Genomic DNA, 22,080 nt, shown 5'->3' on the forward strand with positions numbered 1-22,080 from the left:
CACCTTCTGCCCCAGCTGTAGTAGCAGCAGACTTCTCAAACTGAGTGGAACAGAAAGCTACGGAAACCCAACATGGGCCCCTCAGCCTCCTTCAGTCAAACTGGGAAAGGAAGAGGAAAGCAGGAGAGCGTTTTCAGGGGGCAAAGGTACCTTCATCAACGACGTTTGACTAGCACTAATCCAGAGGTCCAGGAATAAATGCAAGGAGCAGCAGACCATTCTGGTTCAGGATTAACGCCGAGCAATGTCGGTGAAAGATGGCCGCCCAAGGGATACTTGGGGCAGAATCGTCACTCTTGCTTCTCTGCAGCTCAGCACGCACTGAGCACACACTGGGTTCCAGGTGCTCTGCCAGACTCTAGAGATGCCAAAAATGAATCAGGCAACCTCTGCCCCTGAAGAGCTTGTGGTCCCATGGGGAGACAGACATGTAGTAAGAACAGTTTAGGCTAATCTTGTAAGAATTAAAAGAGATGTATGAAAGTCCTGAGAAGACCAGGCTCACCTGGGACTTGGGAGGTTAGGTCTTAGCTGAATGTTGATAGAAGACAAATGAAAGTAAGTCAGGAGGACCAAGTAGGAAGAATGTGATGACAAAGGGAGGAAACAGCCCAAGCACAGAGTGGGACATGAACCCACACCTCGGGACTGGCGGGCCCCAGGCACTTAACATACAACTGGACCTAACGTGGGCCATCAGCCCCTGGAAGTAGGCAGAGGCCAGGTGAGGCAGGGCACTGTGGCCAGGAGGCTGGGCTGCTACTCCATTCTGCAGGTGACAAGGAGGCATGAAGGAGTCTCAAGGGGAGCAACCGGGCTTACACTGTAGAGAGGCACGGAAGGCAAGAACTGAAGTTGCCAGATCCCTCTAAACCAAAGCAGAGGGAATGCACGTGGGCACAGGGGTTTCAGAAATACGTTTCAGACAGAAATTCAACGGGGCTTGGGACTGTGTTGTGGAAATATTGGGGATGTAGGAGAGGGAGGAGTCTAAGAAGAACTCTGGGTGTCAGATTCTTAGAACTGTGTTCAGTTCATTCATTTATTTAACCAGAGTGTCATTCACAACAGTGTTCTTTAAATAGAGGGATCATGAAGTCAGTTAGTGGGTATACCCAACAATTTTTAACAGAGGAGAACAAACCAAAAAAAGAAATGTCAGGTGGCATTGCATATATATATATATATATATATATATATATATATATATATATATACAGTGTAACTATTATTTTGTGAAACTTTGTTTCAGTTGCTGTGTGTGTGTTCACATGTGCAAGTATGTGCATGTTAACAACTCTAAGGAGTGTATTTCTTACTAAAGATAGTGGTCAAAACACTTAAAAGTCCTATGATATTTATTTTCTGTGGTTTAGTCTGATTATTCTCGAGTATGAATATGTCCCAGTCTGGTTTCATGATCTTAAAAGGGAGGGTAATTCCTTTGTGGGAATACAGGAAAATCTTTTTTTCTCACTGTTAATTTTTCAAGACCAAATCTCGCAGTCATCTGTGCCCTTGGGATTCCCAAGGATTCCATATAGAGGGAAAGGGGATGGGAGCCAGCAGAAACAGCTCTTCCTGTCCGGGCTGGGACAACGTCAAGTGGCCTCGCCTTTCAGAAAACACAGGCACTGTTGAAAGCTACAGAGACACTGCAGCCAAAGGGTGTCTGGGGACTTGTATCCCAGAGGTAGAATCACAGCTGGAAAAATAATGTTACCTTATCTTCATATAGGGTTTTCAGTTTGCAAGCTACTTCCATAATCTATGTTCCCATGTTTACAATAGCCTGGTGAGTTTGGAGGGCCCTGAAAATCTAAAAAATACTGTAGGTGTTTATTGGCTTATAAATGTTTAAAGCTATAAATACTTTCCTCTTCATATAGCCATTCACTGTTTCAGCCAACATTCATTTGCAAGGCTCTGGGCTAACAACTGAACATGTATAGATGCAACCTGCTTTCCAACCTGGTGATGTGTACCTACAATGTCATAGTTTCAGAGGATAGAAGAATGTACATATTTATTGAAGGATACTTGTACTTTTATCTATGACATATTTACAGAATGTATGTGCACCTGTATATATATTTGTGTGCATGTTGTTTGTGTGTGTGTGTGTGTGTGTGTGTGTGTGTGTGTGTGAGAGAGAGAGAGAGAGAGAGAGAGAACCATTTATTTCTCTTAAGTTCCAAAATCAAAAATTGATTGCCAAAAGGGATGAAAGCAGGAAAAACTTGGCCCTCTTTTAAACCTGGTGCATAAAGTTTTCTTTTTGGGCTAAATGTGAGCACCTTAGTGGTACAATAAGTGAATCAGAGAACTTAATGAGAGCTATGTAGTCTCAACAAATAAAGCATCTTCCTAATACTACTTATATACAAGGGATTTCCATGCCTTTCAGTTCTATCTAAAAACCTAGGTTAAGAATTCCTACTTAATGTATTAATCTAGACAAGACAAACTTCATCCCAATTTAAACACACACACACACACACACACACACACACACACACACACACACACACACAGTTGACCCTTGAATTACATGAGCTTGAACTGCGCAGATCCACTTACTTGCAGATTTTTAAAATAAATACAGAACAGTACTATATATGTATCTCCCTTATGATTTTCTTAATAACATTTTCTTTTTCCTAGCTTGCTTTATTGTAAGATTACAGTATGGAGTACATACAGCCTACAAAATAGGTGTTAATCAACTGTTTACATTACTGGTAAGGCACCCGGTCAACTATACACAATTAGTGAACTTTTTGAACAGTCAAAACTTTCAAATGTGCGGGTGTCCATTCCCCTAACTCTGGCGTCATTCAAGGGTCAGCTGTATGTATGTGTGGGTATGTGTGTGTGAATATGTACTAATTGTTCCTTATTTTGGAAAAAAACAAAAGATTCAAAGAAGACTGCTTTCTAAATTTTGTGTTCAGCATTGAGTATAATTTGAGCAGCCATGAGATGTTAATATGATCATTTAAGCATAAGAACCAAACGTCTCTTTGCTTTTAAATGTAAATGATTTGAAGTATTTTAATAGTATTTCAATGATTTTCCTGATTGCCTCCTCACAAAGTAAATCCCTGAATACACACACACCTTGGATGTTTTTAATAGTGGGAGTGACCTTGATAGGGAGCCTATCTGGGAGACTCCTGACCTCTTGAGGTCAATGGCCTTGGGATCCACTTTAACCCTCAACTTTTCCCAGTCATTATTCCACAGGAAGCCCATATCCCTTGCTAAGAATTTACTTATTTGTTCAGTTTTTTTTTCTCATAACATGGAAAAATAATCTTCTGAAGGCATTTCCTTAATGAAGCCTACACATCTGATACAGATTTCTTTCCCAAGGTTCTGATGTGTTTGGTATGTTTAAACACATCTTTGCCCTTGAGATCCTCACATTATCAAATGATTGCTAATATTTTACTTATTAACTGGTAAGCACATCGTAAACTATAATCACCAGACTGTCTCCCCCAGCCTGGTGTTCATATCCTAAAAGTAACAGCCTGTGGAGGCCCTCAGTTCCATTTTCAAAGTGTCACATTTCATTTATGACTCTCATTACATCTTGTTAAACAGCATTGTATTGTGTGAAGCATGGCTACCTGCGATACAGCGTAATTTAACAGAAAAAGTATAACACAATCTTCCACAGAATGTAAAAAAACGAATTGCCTATTAGATTCCTGTCATAAGAAGGATCTGGATGTAGGGGACGGGGCGGCGGCGTTTAGCTCCAAAGCCCTCCTACAGGCGCAGATGAAGCAACATAAGCTCTATTCCAGAAAGACGGCCATTCACAGGAATCCCAGCCTCAAAAGTAGTCGGTGGGCAGAGAGGGATGGCCATGGGCAGAACCGGTTAGCCAACCATCTGCTGCCTCACCTCTCATCTCACCTGCTAAGTCTGTCCTGGTCACTTTACCCAAAATGTCCCCTCTGGCTCTGAGTCCTGTACGACTTTATCCTGTTTTGCTTTCTTGGGATTCGTGATTCCTGGGTGCGTCTTTGTCTCCTCTGCTTGACTTAGAGACCTGCAGAACAGGACCCCGCTCCCCACAGCCAGGCATCCTCCCGAAGTGCCTAATCGCAAGCTTTTCAAACCCTGGGCAACCCGTAGATGTCTGCCGAATAAATCAGTAGGATGAATGCCTCCTACTTCTGAAAGCCAAATGAAAAAGAGCTGAGTGGAGAGAATCAGAAACCGTTGGAACCACTATTTTCTGTTGCAGGCACGTGCACCTTCAACTGTACTCGTAGCACATACAGCTAACAACTCACTTAATCCCCACAACAATGCTCTGAAGTAGGTACTCTGTTACAGATATGGAGACTGAGGCATGCTGAAGTTAACCTATCACAAGGCCACGAAGGTAATCCGAAGTAAAGCTAGGATTTGAATCTTGCTTCTAATACTTCAGGCCATATTACGGCTCCCGTAATGCTGTTTAGCAAGATGCTGCATTACAGCTCCTGTAACAGTCTGTGTATGTCCTCAAGTAAAGGAGCATTTTCTGAACCAATCAACAGACTCTTTTTAAAAAGTTAATTCATAGGGCGCTGGCGTGGCTCAGTTGGTTGAGCGTCCCGACTCTTGATTTCAGCTCAGGTCATGATCTCAACAGCCCTGCATTGGGCTCTGCACTGACAGAGTGGAGCCTGCTTGGGATTTTCTCTCTCTACCCACCTCTCTCTCTCTAGACCTCCCTCCACTCTCAAAATGAATAAATAAACTTAAAAAAATTAATTTATAAAACCGAGTATATGTATTCAACAAAAGAAGAAACTTAGTTTTACTTAATAGATACGCTGTTAGTTAAGAGCAAATCTTCATTTCAAACTCCCCTTTAAAGCAATAACATTAACCCTGTGCAAAAATAAACTTGTTTTGTTCTAAAGAGATGCACTCTTGGTGAATTTGCTAGGCTTTGAAATTCGGGTCACTTTTTGCTTTTCATTACTTAGAGTATTGGAGGAGTCCTGTAGACTCCAAATATTCATCTAGTCATTAAAACAAGATGGGGAGTTTTTCTCTATTTGGTCTAGTATCTTTTGTTTTGTTTCGTTTTGAAAGTTTAACCTTGAAACTTCAGCAACACCCTTTAGAAAATACCAGTTTATGACATAAAGTTTTGAAATGCATCTTTGAAATTATCTAAATACATATGCAGGAGGTCAAAGACAAGTGGAACAGCTGTTACATAAAATCTCCACTTTCCAAATACCAAGAAGGAAGAGGTGGGAACATGGTCCAGGATTTAACCTTAACTTTGAACTTCCTGACTTGTGTTAGTTTAAGACATCCCTGTAGCATCATTTAAACATAGTTCTGGTGTATGAATAAACTTCCACTTGGAATTTCCTTTTTGAAGTCTGCTGAGAATATAAATCAAAACCATATGAGATGGGTCTTAATCCAGAATGTAAAATAACATGAGAAATGTCAACCCAGAAGTACTCCCTGAAAATACATTCACCAGGATGCACGTTCAGGCAGAATTCTTTATTTAGAATGAAAGCCTCCAGAGAACTGAATTTATTATTTTTAACTCATGATTGTGACGTCTGAATTGATAGAAGAAGATACTTTTTAAAGTAATGGCAGTAGGAATGTTTTTCAGCCATCTAGAATGATTGAAAAGGAAATCAGCTGGGTTGGAAAGAGGTTCAAAAGGCATTGTCAAGTGGCAATGCAGATTATAATTTTATTGAAAGCTTATGTAAAACATAGTAATTTAGCCTATATACATGTACACATCTGCATAATAAAAGAATGAGAGACCATTTGCCAACAAAATGTTAACCTGTGATCGAATTGTGGTGGTTTTGCTTTGCTTTGCTTTTTTTTTTTCCTTTTTTCTTTCAGGTGTTTCAAATCTTAGGTTTAGATTTTGCCACTTTTCTGTCAGATTTCACTTAAAAGGGGATTTTTGGTCATTTTTATCTCTTATTCAAGTCTGTTTGTAAGGGAAATAACCCTTTTATACCTGAATTCAGTGAGTATTTGCACAAGCATCTTAGTCAAGACCATAGTATTGACTGCAAGTAATAAAAATTGTTATATGCCCAGAGCTAGTCAGGTAATTAAATTATATTTATATTTTATAAGGTAGAGCTGCCTGGACCTCCATTTAGAAGTGCTTATGTGTTTGCAGGACGTATTTTTCTGCCATTTCTTACTGTGTTCTTAAACTTAAAATGTGAAGTGACGGTAATTATTAAGGCCCAGAGTTCTTTAAAATTTGAAGTCATTTACTATCCATACTAAACTATTACAGATTTAAAAACTTTTACTGTGTTTTAAACTTTTTTAAAGTTTTATTTATTTAGTAAATAAACTTATTTAGTAAGTAAAGCTCCAGCATGGGGCTCAAACTGACGAACCTTGAGATCATGACCTGAGCCAAAGTCAAGTCACACGCTCAACTCACTGAGCCACCCAGGTGCCCCCATGTTTTAAACATTTAAAACTCTTTACAGTGTATGTAACTTTTTAAAAACCTATTTGATTGCGTTTGTGGTATATTTATGGGATGCCTCAATTGACTTCAATATCAGTATGCCATGTGGTTGGATCATAGAATGACACAGTCATTAATGTATCACTGTGTCTGATGAAAAAAGGGGGGGGGACTCCAATATACAAGCTGTTTCCCACCTCTTTGGTCTGAATCTTAACCCCCTCCTTCCCAAATGAGTAAAGCTATTTCAATGACCTAACCTATTTTAAATTGCTTTCTGTTTTAAATTGTAATATCAATGTCTACTAATGATTTACAAAATAAGAATTCCAAAACTTTGAGAGCAAACCTCTGAGTTCAGTGATAGCTTTGGCTTTGAAGAACATGGAGAAAAAAGATGAATCCATAGCTGAAAACCTAATAACACAATTTCTTGAATCTGGCTACTGATTTTCTGAGACAAGTGCTAATATGTTTAGAAAATCATTCACAGAATGAGCGTCATTGCAGACAAGCAGAAAACATTCTAGAGGACTGGCAAAGACACTTTGAAAAATTCGCAGTAAATATTTTATCCCAGGGCATATTTCCTAGTAAATACTTAAAAATAAAAAATACACACCTGCATACACTATCAAGTTATATATATATATATATATAGAGAGAGAGAGAGAGAGAGAGAGAGAGAGAAAGAGAGTCAGATAATAGAATTACACTTGAGTTGTATACATCTTTTCTTGGGATTAAATTAAGCAAACACTAGTTTTGATTGATTCACATGTTCCAACTGGTGAGAAATTAAGTGCACAAAATTTTGAACTGGCTGTCAGTAGCTCAGGTGATTGTTTCGTATGGCCGGCCCTACAAAGAGTGAAAGACCTGAAAAAAATCTGTAGGGTTCTTGGAGTTGTTTTATCAGGAGAGTCTCCATGCTCCTTCTGATGCCTGCATGGTAGAATTTTCCCTGATATCACAAGAGCTTCTGGTGTAATTGGAGTACCCAGAGCTATAAGAGTTGGGCTAAGCAACTGAAATAGCAGATAAGCCTTTGTAAGTGTAGACATTCAGATATATCTGAAAATAGAGAAGGGGTTTGAGTCCCTAAAGACATGCGTAGTTTTTTTAACGTTAAAAATTTAAAGCAAAATAGGATAGAAGAATACCTGTCCAAAGCCAAGAAACTTGACTTCCTAGCGGTGGTCGGACTTGTCCAAAGCAGTTGCTTTTCCCCAGGCAAAAAGTCATCGTCATGGCAGTGAATATGCAGGGACCCTTCTGATACTGCCAGTTTGCCGGACCTTGAGGAAGTTAGAGCCTCTGCTCATGAGAACCAGCATCAAGTCAGCTACCTTGGACTCCTATTCTTCACCTTTCCAAGAGAAGCCAAAGAAACCAAGATAGAAAAATCATCTCCAGAATCTCACACCCTTGTCCCAAGAAAGGCTATTTAAGACTTTATTATCCTGGTGGGTCAGTATGGAGATACTTTGGCCAAAGCCTGAAAATTATGACCTTCTTTCTAATTTTCTGTCCCCCTTCCTTGCATTTCAGTTGCTTAACTGACTCCGCCATGAAGAATCTCTTGGGATTTAGTGGTAGGCAGTGGCTCCACAAGTTCAAAAAAGCTGGGGATGTTCATATGCTTGTGTCTGCCTGCAGCCTCCTTGAGAAATACCACAAGCGCCTGATGGGAACAATCTGTACAAAATGAAAGGAGAGAATGAAGAGCTACTCTGCCTCATGGAAAACTTGAGTCAAAACAATCTGGTTAGGAGCTATTTGGCTGGCAGAGTATATACTTTCTGCTTTCTTTTTCTTTGAGATTGATTGGGGTGGGATTGTAAATTTTCTTTTTCTTTCTGGTTTGTGTGTGTGTGTGTGTGTGTGTGCTCTTAGGAATATGAGCATAAGGAATAGTATTTATATTCCTGAAGACTTTCCTTGTTCAGTTGCACCTGAACTTTTGATTTTCTGTGGTGTGCGTATGTGAGAGAAAAAGTGTGTGTGTCTGTGAATATGGGTGCACTCACACACTCGACACATGTAGCTGCATGTAACTAAGGATTGTGAAAGGATTCTTTTCATTTTTTTAATTCACAGAGGCCATGCACTGTAGGCAGGAAAGCAGAATTCCAAGCAGAAATGATTCCTGATACTGATTGTGTTCACTTCTAGAGCACACTAATAACAGATATCCAGCAACAGCTTCAAGTTGAAATAAAGGTCCATAGGCTTTCTCTCTAGAATGGGTATCTACCCCTGCGTTAAATTAGTTTAAGCTAGATTATCCTCTGTAGCAAGTTGTCCCCCATGTTGTAGTGGCATAAAACAACGGAAGTTTATTTCTTGCTCACATTACCTGTCAGCAGCTAGTCTGCTGTGGCTTTGTTCCCTGTGTCATCATTCCAGGACCCAGGTTCAAGGAATAACATGTCTGAGACCTACTAGCCTCGTGAGAAAGGGAAAAGAGTAGGAAAACTGAAAGAACTAGATGACAGCTTTTGAAGCGTTTTGCTTGAAACTAGCATATGTTGCTTCTGCTCACATGTCATTGGCTAAAGTGGGTCACGTGGCCAAAGCTGGACAGCAATGGGATGGGAAGTAAATGCTTCCCAGTTGGAGGAGAACTGCAAGTTCCGCAACAACTGGAAAGAGCAGGGAATCATCGTAAGTGTTTAAGAAAATGTGTGTGTGTGTGTGTGTGTGTGTGTGTGTGTGTGCGTGCTTTCATCATAAATTGAAAAATTAAATACATTGGTAATAAATTAAGACTAAATTACATACACAGTGTAGGATTGCCCCCAACAAAGCAGGTTAAAAACCAGGAAAAAGACTGGTTAAAAACAACTCTTGAGTGACTAGGAATAGACCTACCATTCAGGTGTTGAATTTGCTTGATCCTCTCTTACTCTAATAGAAATTATTTTTAAGTGACTAGATTTGCTATGAATCCAGCTTGCAGAAGGTCTTTCAAGGCCTGAGGAATAAGGCTAGTGTAAGAACTGGCAGTGGAATAGTGTGTCCCAACACGTATGTGATTCTTGCTTCAGGTAAAATGTACACATAAACATAACCATGAATCTCCACCTTATCTGTGTATAACTTGGTGTCATAGGAATATATGCATCTTCCAGATTTTTTCTTCTATTGTTCTGTATCAGCTGATAACAGGATACGTTGGCACATTAAGGAGATAGTTGCCTTAAAAAAAAGGGACTGAATGGAAAATAAAATGGGTGTTTCTAAGTTCACTGATTTGAATATTCAGTGATTAATAATCTTAAATTTATCCTAAATAACTTATTTAGAATATAAGGGAAAGAAAATGATATGCATATTAGAAAAATTATAATTGGTAAACATTTAAGACTTACTCAGGCCTTTTACACATCGCAATAAACTTATTGTATAATTCAAAGAGTGCAAAAAAGAAGTATCCTGTCACCAAGATGTGAAACCTAAATCAGTCTTGATTACATAACTTGATATTTAATCCTGTACCTGTGATTAAGGTTATAAAGCACTCTTGGGAGAAGGATTGGGGTGGTCATGTATGGATCTATGTAATTTTAATTATTGCATCATTCATATCTATATATAGACGGGATGGACACTCTGGCATTGATTTTAACAAAACTAGTATAGTGTATGGCCAAATAAATAACCTTCAGTAAGGACTTCGCTTGAGAAATTCCAAAGAGTCATTTGTCTTAAGTAGTACACTAATGATGAAGCTAACTCAGCCATGTAAATTAATCTAAGCCAACAACCATGAGTGTGTTGAAATGTTAATACCTTTGATAGACTTTTATAGTGTTGATTGCATCCACTGCAGACATCTTGTGGTGGTTGAGTCACTCATAATCTTCCAGAAACAGGGTGCCCACCATGTTAGCCAATTTAAACGGAAAAACAAAGCACCTACTTTTCTAAATCACATGGAGACCCACGATGCCTCCCCCCATACCCTCCACTTCTCTTGAGTATTTTAATGAACATTTAAGAAAGAAGACCTACTTAAATTGGAGCCAGTGTGACCATTGAAATTCCAGGAGATTTGTAAGAACAACATAAACACATATGCCTGTGTATATTGATTTCATAAACCTTTCACGGCAGACCAGGTTCCTTCTAGCCAGCTAACTTTCTGATAATAATAAAATTTAATTTGGCCTTAATTTGAATTTTTGGTCATTTAGAAAGAATAGTATTCCTTTGGGTTAGCTATGGAAAAAGCATTTGCTGTGCCGAGAATAACGTAAACCAAAAAATGTACTTAAAACGTTTAGCTAGGAGAACACACTGTTCCCAAGCACTCTAGAAACACCAGTTTAAAAATTCAATGAGATTGTAACATGAGAGGAGGCCTGCCAGCCTGGGCAGCAAATTTGCTGTGCTCAAAATAACCCCTTACTTGACCAGAGCCCTCCAGAACCTTATCTACCTGACTATCCAAACATCACTGCATGGTGTTTCTTTAAAGAAACAGCTTGTAAATCTCTTAACTCACATAGACTTCCAGCCTTCTCCACAACCAGTCTGTATGGGTGAAGTCTTACTGAACTGTTTTCTCTTGGCTACCTTGATTTTATAACCTCCCAGCAGTGATTAACAATTGGCAGTATTCAAGAATCGAGTATTTAAAAAAAATAAGGATCATTCTCAAAACAGAGTAAATTTCCCATTTTTGCCAACAATATCATTATGTGGAAAAATATTCACAATGTATTACTATGTGAAAATAGGTAGTCAACCAAAGATACTACAACGATTACCATTTTGATAAATAACATACACTAAATTATGTGTTAGTAATGGGACAAGAGTTGACCTTTTTCTTTCATTGTGCCTTTTTGTGTTTTTTATAAGTTTTCAACACTGAGCTGTGAAACTAAGAAATAATATAATATTTTTTAAAACCAGTGTTACAGGCCGTGGTTAGTTTCCACTTTGTTCTCATGCCCATTGATTGGCAGCTTCCTAGGCACCCAGGGAGACAGCCTCCCTCTACTGCATCTGCTCTCAACAGAGGTCACATCATGTTCTAAGCACGTAGGAAAGGAAGCTAAGGCAGAGTGAGTGACTTTCCCTCAAGTAGAATCACAGACAGGTGGCAGGAGAGTATGCCCAGCACCAAAGAATTTTCTGGATTTACTGAGTGAAAAGGTTTGCTTCGTCTTTGCACAGATCAAGCTATCAGTTGTTAAACTGGATATCTCCCTTTTCAATCAGTTGATTTCGGCCCCCAAACAACTGTTGACTTAAAATCGTGAAGCTCCTTGGTCTCCTTGAACTAAAGGGACTGGGAGTGTTCTTAAGGAGTAGGTCATGCCCGTTTAGGTGGTGGTGATAGGACCAAGGAGTGTGGTTGGGGTGACCAGGACTGTCTGCCCCACCTAAACTAAGTAGAAGAGTCTCCTAACAGGAGACTTAACAAGAGGTTCTATTATCTGAAGAAGGGAGGGGGGGGGGGGGGGCGGGCGGATACTGAGCAGGCAAAAATAGATACCCACTATAGAGTTAAAGAGAAATGAGTTTTACATATAATAATTGCAGAAATTCTGATGAAATCCTATCATGCTGTGCAGTCAAACAGATTGAATTTTCTCAGGTAATGTAATGTGGTAACTGCAGTAGAGATCAGTAGGCCAGTCTGTCCAAGGTCATTCTGTTCTATCTACCCCACACTTCAGCTTTCTACAAACTTGCAGCAACTTGATGCTTTGCTTTGTTTCCCTGGAACTGCCACAGGGACAGGTATGGGTTGCAAATAGAGAACAAATAAAACTGTAAACACATGATTTGAATGGCCCTTAAAGCTTTCACATAATCTGCTGGCTAGCAGGAGCACAGTTAGAGATTTTCACACTCTCCTCAAACGTCATTTAAATCTCAAGAGTTAGGTCTTGGTGACATGATGACCCTGGCAATGATGGTTCCTTTTGAATTTTCTAAGATTTTTGGCCACTGCAAGAGTAATATGCCCTTAGCATTAGCATCTGGCTGATGGGTGTTAGTAGGGGCTGTGGGGACTCAGTAGAAATTGTAAGGCCTTTTTTTCCTCCAGCTCAACTTGATGGGCAATGTCAAATTTGACAGTGGTTAAGTATGTCTGATTATTTCGTGTTTTTGCTTTGTCACTAGGGTGTAAACAAGAGTTTGTTTGCCCTTAGAGTTTGAGATATCAAGGTGCTGGGCCTACAGCTAGAGCAGAAGGGATATTGGAGAGACATTTCAGAAGTAGAAGCAAGTTGGGTGTGCAGGAGTGATGGCAAGGAGCATCCACCATGGCTGGGATGTGGCTTCTTCTCGGTTATTATGAACTAACTGCCATCTTTGTTGGATTTGACTCTGAGACTTAAAGGGTAAATGCCTCCCCAGTTTAAAAATCAGTTTATTTAAGGGTCTGATTTAGCTGGATTCTGGTTAAGATGTGATTATTCATGTTTACATATTCATAGAATCTCAGTTCATTATCTTTGTTGCTCTTGTGAAAAAATAAACTGAAGTTAGAGAACCTTTTAAATAAAATCTCCTAGGCTAGCCTGAAGCTCGTTCCACTGTCCAACGAGAGTCTTCAGTTCCAAAGGGAATTTTCCTATAAGGACCCCTGCTGCCCGCCTCTCATTGTCCTAACTACTTCAGGGTCCGGTGGAGGGTCCACTTTTTTATAAGCTCACTTCCCACTCCCCTTTGAGTTTTCTGTGTTGTAGAACCCCTGCCTTCTAGGTCCCCTCCATTTGGTCTTCATGGTCTGTCTCTCTGGGGTTCTCCTGCTTAACACTGCATTTTGAGAGTAGTGAAAGTAATAGAAAAAAGGCAGACTATTCATGTAGTTTCAACAGAAAACTCAGAATTCTATGCTTCTCTTTAAGACTGCTGGCTCATAATTAACTTTAGACAGTATCCAGGAATTAGATATTTCCTCCTTATTAACCACTGCATTATACTGAAAGAGAAAGAAACTCTGAAGTTTGAAAATTTAGAAGGCAACAGTCTATCTATGACTCAGTGATAACTGACCACATTTTCCACGTTACATCCAGAATGTGCATTTCCTACTTCCTCTGAAATACTTGTGTGATTTTCAAAGCAGAAGCCTTCACATAAGGACTCTCAAAGGAGTACTCATAAGCCTGTTAAGCCCTATAGTAATTGCCCTTTGTATCTTCCCAAAGAAAACCCATGTTAGCCTACAGTACAGTTCAGCTGAGTGTCCATTTTGAACTGTACTTGTGGATCTCAGAGACATCCCTCCTGAGCAAAATGCTTTCCAAGGCTTTTATTTCCAGCTTGGTGCCCTGAGTATTTCTGAATGATGCCTGCATGGCAGGAACAAGTACATAGGTCTGCGCTGGTAGCAATTATGTAAAAAATCCTCATGCTGAACAAAAAACCCAAGATTTAGAAATTGTCAATCACTAGAATGGCAGTGGATTGGTGGATGCCTCTGAAATGCCCTGAATTTAATGTGAAATCTCAATCTATGTCCAATCAGATCCATGGGATGGGAATGAAAGTGTTTGCTCTTTCATATGGGGCCCGTGCAAAATCTGGCCTTTGAAGTGTTTGCCTAACATCGACCATATATATAGCTCTGTCACAATAAACATTATGCTGCACAGACATTTTTTCCCCGAATTCAGTGCATAGATGCTGTGCTCTCAATGTTAGGTCTACAGGCTCGAGCCCGCAGCTGATGTTAGTGTAGCTCATTTTTGTGCCGTTGTCCCAAGAACACCCTGTACTCTCGGCTTTTGCTATGGGGAGAAGTGAACATCAGAGTAAATGGAAATACAATGACCTGACCGGGCTCCATCCCAACAGCAGAGGAAGAGGGCTGGGTAGAAACCTGTTAAAATAGGCTGTTTAATTTTGTTTGGAGAAACTGGACTTTTGACAGATGAACTTCTTTTCCCTCGCATTCGTATTTGTCTAACAGAGTTGTGGTTGGGAATTGATCCAGGATTCACAAGGTCAAAAAGTGACCTGGTTCACATACTGTAGACTCCTCCCACCTCACCCCACAGCTTCTCCAGGCAGGTGGTCCCGTGCGTGGTTGGGGTGTCCACACTGAATGGTCACCCAAAGGACATATCAACCTTTTGGATTCAGCTCTGAGATTCTAGCAGCCCCATCAAACTGGCCTCGGTTCTGGATAACCAGCTTTGCTTTTCCGTGCTCCACTCTGCAGCTTGAAATCATTCGGATGTGTCTGATGAATGAACATCTTGTTGGAAGGCATTGGGAATTAAACCCATCAGAAAAATTAAAGAAATAGCAATACACTGGATTTTTGTAATACCTTTCTTCATGAGAAAATACATTTTCATGGACCATCCAGCTGTATTCTTTCTTTCATTAGCCCAAGAGTGAAAGAATAAAGGAAGGTTGAATGAGTATACTTAGCCTTATCTTTAAACTTTAAAAGTTTTAAAAAAAAAAATTCATTTAAAAAAAGGATCATAAGGAAGTGTTTCTTCCTTCTCTGTAGTCCCTTGGCTCCCTGGTATATAAATAAGACGTTTTTCCCTGCCTGAAACTCAGCCTTTGTGTTCTGTAATCTGTGGTTTTGTTATTATCCAAATACTTGTGGATCTACATTGAAGATAATCTTAATAGGCACATAAGTACCTTTGTGATACCTGCTCATTTTACACCCATTTCTGGTAGGTCTACTGAGACAGACTTGCCTGAGAACAATTTTGCTTTGTAACAACGAGTACAGTGCTCACCAGTTTCTCCTTGATTAAGAAGGTAGAGTGCTAGCGTGTGGCTGCTGGACTCAACGCATTTCCCTTTCTTGTATTTTTCAGAAATCGAGGCGAAGGAAGCATGCGACTGGCTCCGTGCTGCTGGGTTCCCACAATACGCTCAGTTGTATGAGGGTAGGTTGGCCTTCCCTTCACTCTTTATAAAGAGAATTAATTCAAACTGAACCTCGCATATCCCGCGGTGTGTTTTGCACTTCCAAAGCTTTTCTCAGCCGTTTTCTTTTGCTGTCTCTTTCCCTCAGCCTTTGCAATCCCGGGGTGTAGACTGATGCCAATTTAGACGCGAGTGTTGCTGCCCAGGCCTACCTGACATTCCGCTCTACACCGCTTCTCACTTCTTTACCTTCTGCTTCTTCTCTCTTCACGGTCAATCCCAACTCTGCCTTTTCCTTCCAGCATTCTACCTTCAGCAGCTTTCTTTGTTCCTATTCTGATTGAGGTATAATTGACATACGGCGTTACATTGGCGTTGGGTATACACCACAGTGACTCGACAGTTCTGTACATCACACAGTGCTCGCCGCACTCAGTGTAGTCACCATTGCCACCATGCAGTGTTGTCGTCGTATTATTCTACGTATTTCCTTTGTGGTGCTTTCATTAGTAACAGCGCTCTTGCACTTCTGTCCTTACTCTTTTTCCTTGTTTTTTTTTTCTCTGTACTACTCTCTGATTTCTTGAAAGTGCAATAAACTAGTTGTTGATAAGTTTCCTGAAAATCACAAAACTAGTTGTCTTGAGACCTTCCTTCCGTTCTGTTTAAATGAAAAAAAAAATTAAGACACAATATGGAGAAGAAGTTATTTGGGGGGATTTGAAGTGAGATGTTTATTGCCAGCATCATACTTCTTTCACTGATGTTTTATTTGGCACTTAATAAACTTAATCACCTGTATCTTACTCATCCCTGAAACTATAACCAAGGCTACGAACTACTTCTTGGATTGTCCAGAATAGTGAATTAGGATCCTAATGGTAAACAGATGGAGCACTCAAGATGATCTGAGGAGGACTTATTTCTAAAAATGTTTATTACAAAAGTGTGGGCAGGATATGAGAAACCAGGAGGAACCATACAGGTGCCCAGAGTTCATAGCCACAGAGCTGCCACTGCCGTAGGCCCAAAGGGATGGGCAGAGGGAGCGGGTGCCAGAAACCAGGACAAGAGAGGATCCCTAGAGCAAAGGACACAGCTGGTGGTGAGTGATAACCAGGAGGGTAAATGCCCTGACCTTGCACTCCTGCTCCCCTCCGTCTCCAGCCAGGGCTCCCTGTTGGCCAAACACAAAAGGAAACCAAGGAAAATGGGTCCCCTCGAATGCCATCCTCACTGGTGACCCTCGGCGCACAAGGCAGGGTATAAAAAAGTGGAGAGTGGATCTGTAGGGCTAAACAAAGGATATCTAGAACATTAAATAGCATTGAGTTCTCTTCCTGATGGCATAAAATCTATGCAGGATAGAAAGAAGCAACAAAATGAACCCATAGTCACTGGTGACTCTCATTCACTCACCTGGAAGCTCAGTTTTATATGTATGTGTGTGTATATATATATATACATATATATGTGTATATATATGTGTGTATATATATATATACACACATATGCATATACATAGAACATATATATACACATATACATATATACATATTATATACACACACACACACACACACACACACATATAAAACCCTTATTCTACTTCTGTAACTTAAATTCAGTGGATGAAGGAGAGCATATCTCAATATGTGCTTTGAAGTCTAGAGTCTGACTCAAGTTTTTATAAAGGAGGGTTTTATAATTTTGGTCTAAAGAACGCTACTCCCACCCTCCCACCCCCTCCAATTTACTGATGATGAGAGAGAGACCCAGAGGTTAAATGACTTTTTCAACATCAAAAGGCAGAGGAATCAGAATTAAAATGCAGTGTGTTTTCTCCTATAATGTGAACTCTCTTTGTAAACTCAAAATACCTTGCAATTTATTTATTTTTGTTATTTTTTTAATGTTTATCCATTTTTGAAAGACAGAGAGACACAGAGCACAAGCAGGGGTGGGGCAGAGAGGACACAGAATCCAAAGCAGGCTCCAGGCTCTGAGCTGTCAGCACAGAGCCCGATGTGGGGCTCGAACCCACGAACCATGAGATCATGACCTGAGCTGAAGTCGGACGTTTAACCTACTGAGCCACCCAGGTGCCCCAAAATACCTTGCAATTTAAATATGAAGTGTCTACAAATGGCTAAGAAGTAAATTAAATTTCTTTTCTTTAGATAGAATCAGTTAGTTGAATATCTTGCTGATACTCTAAAGTGACTCACGATTTTGCTACAAAAGAAAACATTTGAGGCCATTGAGCTTTGGTTATTTTTGGAAATTTCCTTTCTAGAGAAAAAGAATGTGCCATAAGTAAAAGGAGCCTGTCAAATTGTATTTAAGCCATGTGCATTGAATAAATATAATAAGAAAGAGCAAATACTTACATGGAACATACTGTGTGCCAGGTCCTGCTGAGAGCACTTTACCTATAACCACTTATTTAATATTCTCAGCACTATAGGTTAAGTATTATAATTATCATCATCCCCTTTTTACAGATGGGGAAACACAAGCCCAGAAGAGGTTAGGTAAGTTGTACCCAGTTCTACATCTAGAGATTAGCAGTGCCAGGACTCAAAGCCAAGGCAACTGGGCTGTGGTGTCTGTGTTTCTCATTACTACACACACTCCCTCTCGAGCAGAACAAGACAGTCTTCATTCCAGCACCATCTGGAATTCACTCACATTACTTTTATCACCAGAAGAGACTGTTTCGATTTCCAACTCACATTAAGATTTAGATACCTTTAGATTTATTATGACTGGCAAGGTGGAGGCAGTGCAAAGTATAAAATGAGAAAGAGAAAGAATGGCAGGATAGTGGTAATGATTTGACATTGTCTGTTAGGTCTGACCATGGCCTCTATTAGAATGATCCCCAGATTTTCATCTCTGTGAATAAGGTACCTAACATTAACACTGCATCTTGAGCGTGGCCCTTGACCTCCAAAGTTGGCATGAATACTCAGTCTGTGGGAGAAAAATCATGATGCTGGAATTTATCTCTTTGGATAGAATCAGTTGTTTGAGTATTTTGCTGATACTCTAAAGTGGCTCAAGATTTTGCTGCAAAAGAACACTTTTGTGGCCACTGAGTTTCGGGTATTTTTGGAAATTTCTTTTCTAAAGAAAAAAAAAAAATCTCCCAAATTAAGTGTTTCATGAACTGATCAAGATAAAAGTCAGTGATGTTAAGTGTGAGAGTATAAAAACTCTTCATATAGATAGGCTAATGTCTGTGATTATGATGAACCACAAAAATGCAGGCACTTAATATTCACTCCTATCCAAGGACTTCTTTTATATCCTTCAAAGCACTTATTTGATAAAACTAAAACTGCCCACTATCTTAAACATTACCAACACACCCAATGATGGGAAAGCAACTGCCAGGACCAGTCATGTGTACAGAAACATGGTGGTCGAAAGATATTGGTGCCCATTCAGATAAAAACAAGACTCATAATCTCCCTTGTTTCTCTCTTTCTCTTTTTTCAGATTCCCAATTTCCCATCAACATTGTGGCTGTCAAGAATGATCATGAGTTTCTTGAAAAGGACCTTGTAGAACCTCTTTACAGGTAAATTAGGTGAAATATTTTTGTTAGTTTCAATTGTGCAGTCTCCAGTAGGTATCACTGTAGTGAGGGGCAAGTTCAATGACTCCATCATAAGTATTTATTGAGTGCCTACTATATGCCAGGCATGGGTCCAGGTTCTACCACAGTGAGTATGATTGGTCCCTGGTTTCATGAAGCTTAAATCCTAGTCAGAGGCTTCAGAAAATACATTGAGAAAAAGAAAAAGAGAGTCAGTGAGAGAAAAAGAGAATAACAGGGAGATGTTAACTCAGAGACTGTTCAGTGCCATGAAAAAACTAAGATGACTCCATAGACTGTGGTGATTGGGGTCAGGGATGGATTGGTTAGCAGGGGAGGCCACAGCATGAGTGGACAGAGTAGGTCCCGAAAAACTCCATGAGTATGTCAAACTTGGCTGTATTTTTTGCAAAGTCAAGTGATTATATGAGCAAACTAGAAGATATAAGCTCAAGTGATTATATCAGCAACCTGAAATATTTAGTCTTTGCTATGTGATAGATGCTAGATAAAAATAAAGATGTAAATGAGGAATTCCCTCTCCTCAAAGGATTTATAATCTGGTTGGAGAAGTCTAGTTGAAGAAATAAAGCATGAATACATGAACAGATAAGTAACAATTGTAATTTGAGTGATAGGAAATGATGCCAATGTAACCAGTATCCATGAACAATTAAATGCTGCATGAGAGACAGTATGTGTCTGTAGGAATTTGAAATTTCTTAACGAAGGCCCTGGAGAGAGGTCAGGGATGGAGATAAATAGTAGTTACAGGAGGTGAGTCATTTTTCCATGGCCACACAGCTAGTTAGGAGTTGAATTGACCTTAAAACGCGGTATTTACAGTTTTCAATCCAGTGTTCATTCTAGCACATTCTGCATAGACATAGAAGGATGGTAGTTTAATCAGAAAGCAATGATGAACAAAACTTTTTTCAAGATAAGAGAGACCGGGGCGACTGGGTGGCTCAGTCAGTTAAGCATCCGACTTCGGTCTGTGAGTTGGAGGCCTGCATCGGGCTCTGAGCCTGGAGCCTGCTTCAGATTCTGTGTCTCCCTGTCTCTCTGCCCCCACCCCCTGCCCCACTCATTCTCTGTCTCCCTTGCTGTCAAAAATAGCTAAAGATAAAAAAAAAAGATAAGAGAGACCAAGGTATGTTGGGACAGTGTGTAAATAACCTTAGACTTTCTGAGTCTTCAGACATACATATTTTTGTATCTGCTCTGTGGTTCCTATATGAAGAAAAAATAGATTTGCATTAAGAATTGATCTCTGAATGTTTAAGGAAAATAGTACTGTGGGTTTGCTTAAGTGTGTAAAAGAGCAAAGAACTCTTGAAATCACAAATTAGAGGAACAGGCTATTTGGACTAGAAAACAAATAATGGCACAAAATAAATGGCACAAAATGCCCTTTGTGAGCGTTTATGAGAGGAATGGATGGTTTGATTGCAACTTTTTAAAGGTCATGAATTGGAAAAGAAGTGTTTTCTCTTCAGGATGTCGGAGGTACACCCCAAGCAAGACATTTCCCTTCTCAGGAGATTTCACTCAAACCAGAACTATTCCAATAGCACTTCCTTCTGAGTTTTCCCTCTTAGTGTTAACCAAGGAGACTTTTACTAGCTGGCATTAAAAAAAAAATAATTTCTGTATCTTAATTATGTTATATTGCATTATCATTTTTCCCCATATGCTTTCTTTAAGTCAAAGTGTCATATAAACGTACAAACTAAAATTCACTATTTTGAGTGAACAGTTTTTGAGAATTGACGAATGCCTGTAGACGTGTAACTGCCACCACAACCAAGATAAAGAACAGCTCCATCACCCCCCAAAATTCCCTGGTTCCCCTTTATCATCAGCCTCTAGCCCTCCCCCCAAACCCCTGGCAACCACTGATCTTGTTTTTGTACCTGTTGTTTCGCCTTTTCCAGAATACCATATAAATGAAATCAAACAATATGTAGCCTTTTGAGCCTGGCTTCTTTTACTTGGTGTACTACATTTAAGATTCATCCACGTTGTTGGTGTATCAATCAGTACCATTACTGGATAGTATTACATCATATGGCATTCGACATTGTCCATTCACCAGCTGAAGGATGTTTGAGTTGTCATCAGTTTTGGTGGTCATAAAGCAACTATAAACATTCATATTCAGGGTTTTGTGTGAACATAAGTGTTCATTTCTTTTAAGTAAAATCCTAGGAATGGGATTGCAGGGTCCATTTGATAACTGTATCTTAACTTCTTAAGAAATCACCAGGCTTTTCAAAAGTGATCATATCACTTTGTATTTTCACCAACAATGTATCAGAATTCCAGTAGCTCCACATCTTTGCCACCACTTGGTGCTGTCACTTTTTGTTTTGTCTGTTATTGAGGTATAGTTGACACACAACGTTGCATTAGTTTCAGATGTACTGCATGGTGATTCAACAAGTCCATACATTACGCCATGCTCATCACAAGTGTAGCTACTAACTGTCACCATGTAACACTATTACAATACCATTGATTATATTCCCTGTGCTATGCCTTTCATCCCCATGGCATGTATTGTTTGTTTTGTTTGTAGCCATTCTAATAGGTGTCTACAGTTACTAACTCATTAGAATTTTAATTTGCATTTCCTTAATGAGTAATGGTGTTGAATGTCTTTTCATGTGCTTATTTACCATACCTGTATCTTCCTTGGTAAAGTGTCTGTTCAAGTCTTTTGCCCATTTTAAAATTTGGTTGTTTGTTTTTTTATTTTTGACTTTTAAGAAGTCCTTATATGCTCTAGATATAAATCCTTTGTCAGATATGGGTTTTGTAATATCTTCTACCCAGTCTGTAGCTTGTCTTTTTGATCTTTTAACAGTGTCTTTCACAGAAGTTTTAAATTTTGCTTAAATCCAGTTTGTCATTTTTTTCCATATTTTTAGTCCTAAGAAACCTTTCCCTTACATAAGGTCGCAACTATTTTCTCCTTTGTTTTCTTCTGGAGATGTTAGTGTTATGTTTTCATCAAATTCAATGGTCCATTTAAAGTTAATTTTTTATTAGGTACAAAGTATAGATCAAGATTTTTTTTGCACATCAATGTCCCATTGGTTCGACACCATATTAG

At 39.5% G+C, this 22,080-nt stretch overlaps 1 protein-coding gene across 8 annotated transcripts in view; it reads left to right on the top strand.

Moving 5' to 3' along the window:
- Nucleotides 1-22,080, top strand: part of STARD13 (StAR related lipid transfer domain containing 13) — a 237,322-nt gene that overhangs the window by 157,129 nt on the left and 58,113 nt on the right. For all 8 annotated transcript variants that reach the window (XM_078433466.2, XM_078442332.2, XM_060637375.3 and 5 more), the window contains exons 2-3: nt 15,307-15,378; nt 18,863-18,944. In XM_078433466.2, coding sequence (XP_078289592.1) covers nt 15,307-15,378; nt 18,863-18,944 — 154 coding nt within the window. The remainder of the gene's footprint in view (nt 1-15,306; nt 15,379-18,862; nt 18,945-22,080) is intronic.

This window comes from Panthera onca, chromosome A1, assembly GCF_046562875.1.
Source record: "Panthera onca isolate mPanOnc1 chromosome A1, mPanOnc1 haplotype 2, whole genome shotgun sequence".
Taxonomy (NCBI): domain Eukaryota; kingdom Metazoa; phylum Chordata; class Mammalia; order Carnivora; family Felidae; genus Panthera; species Panthera onca.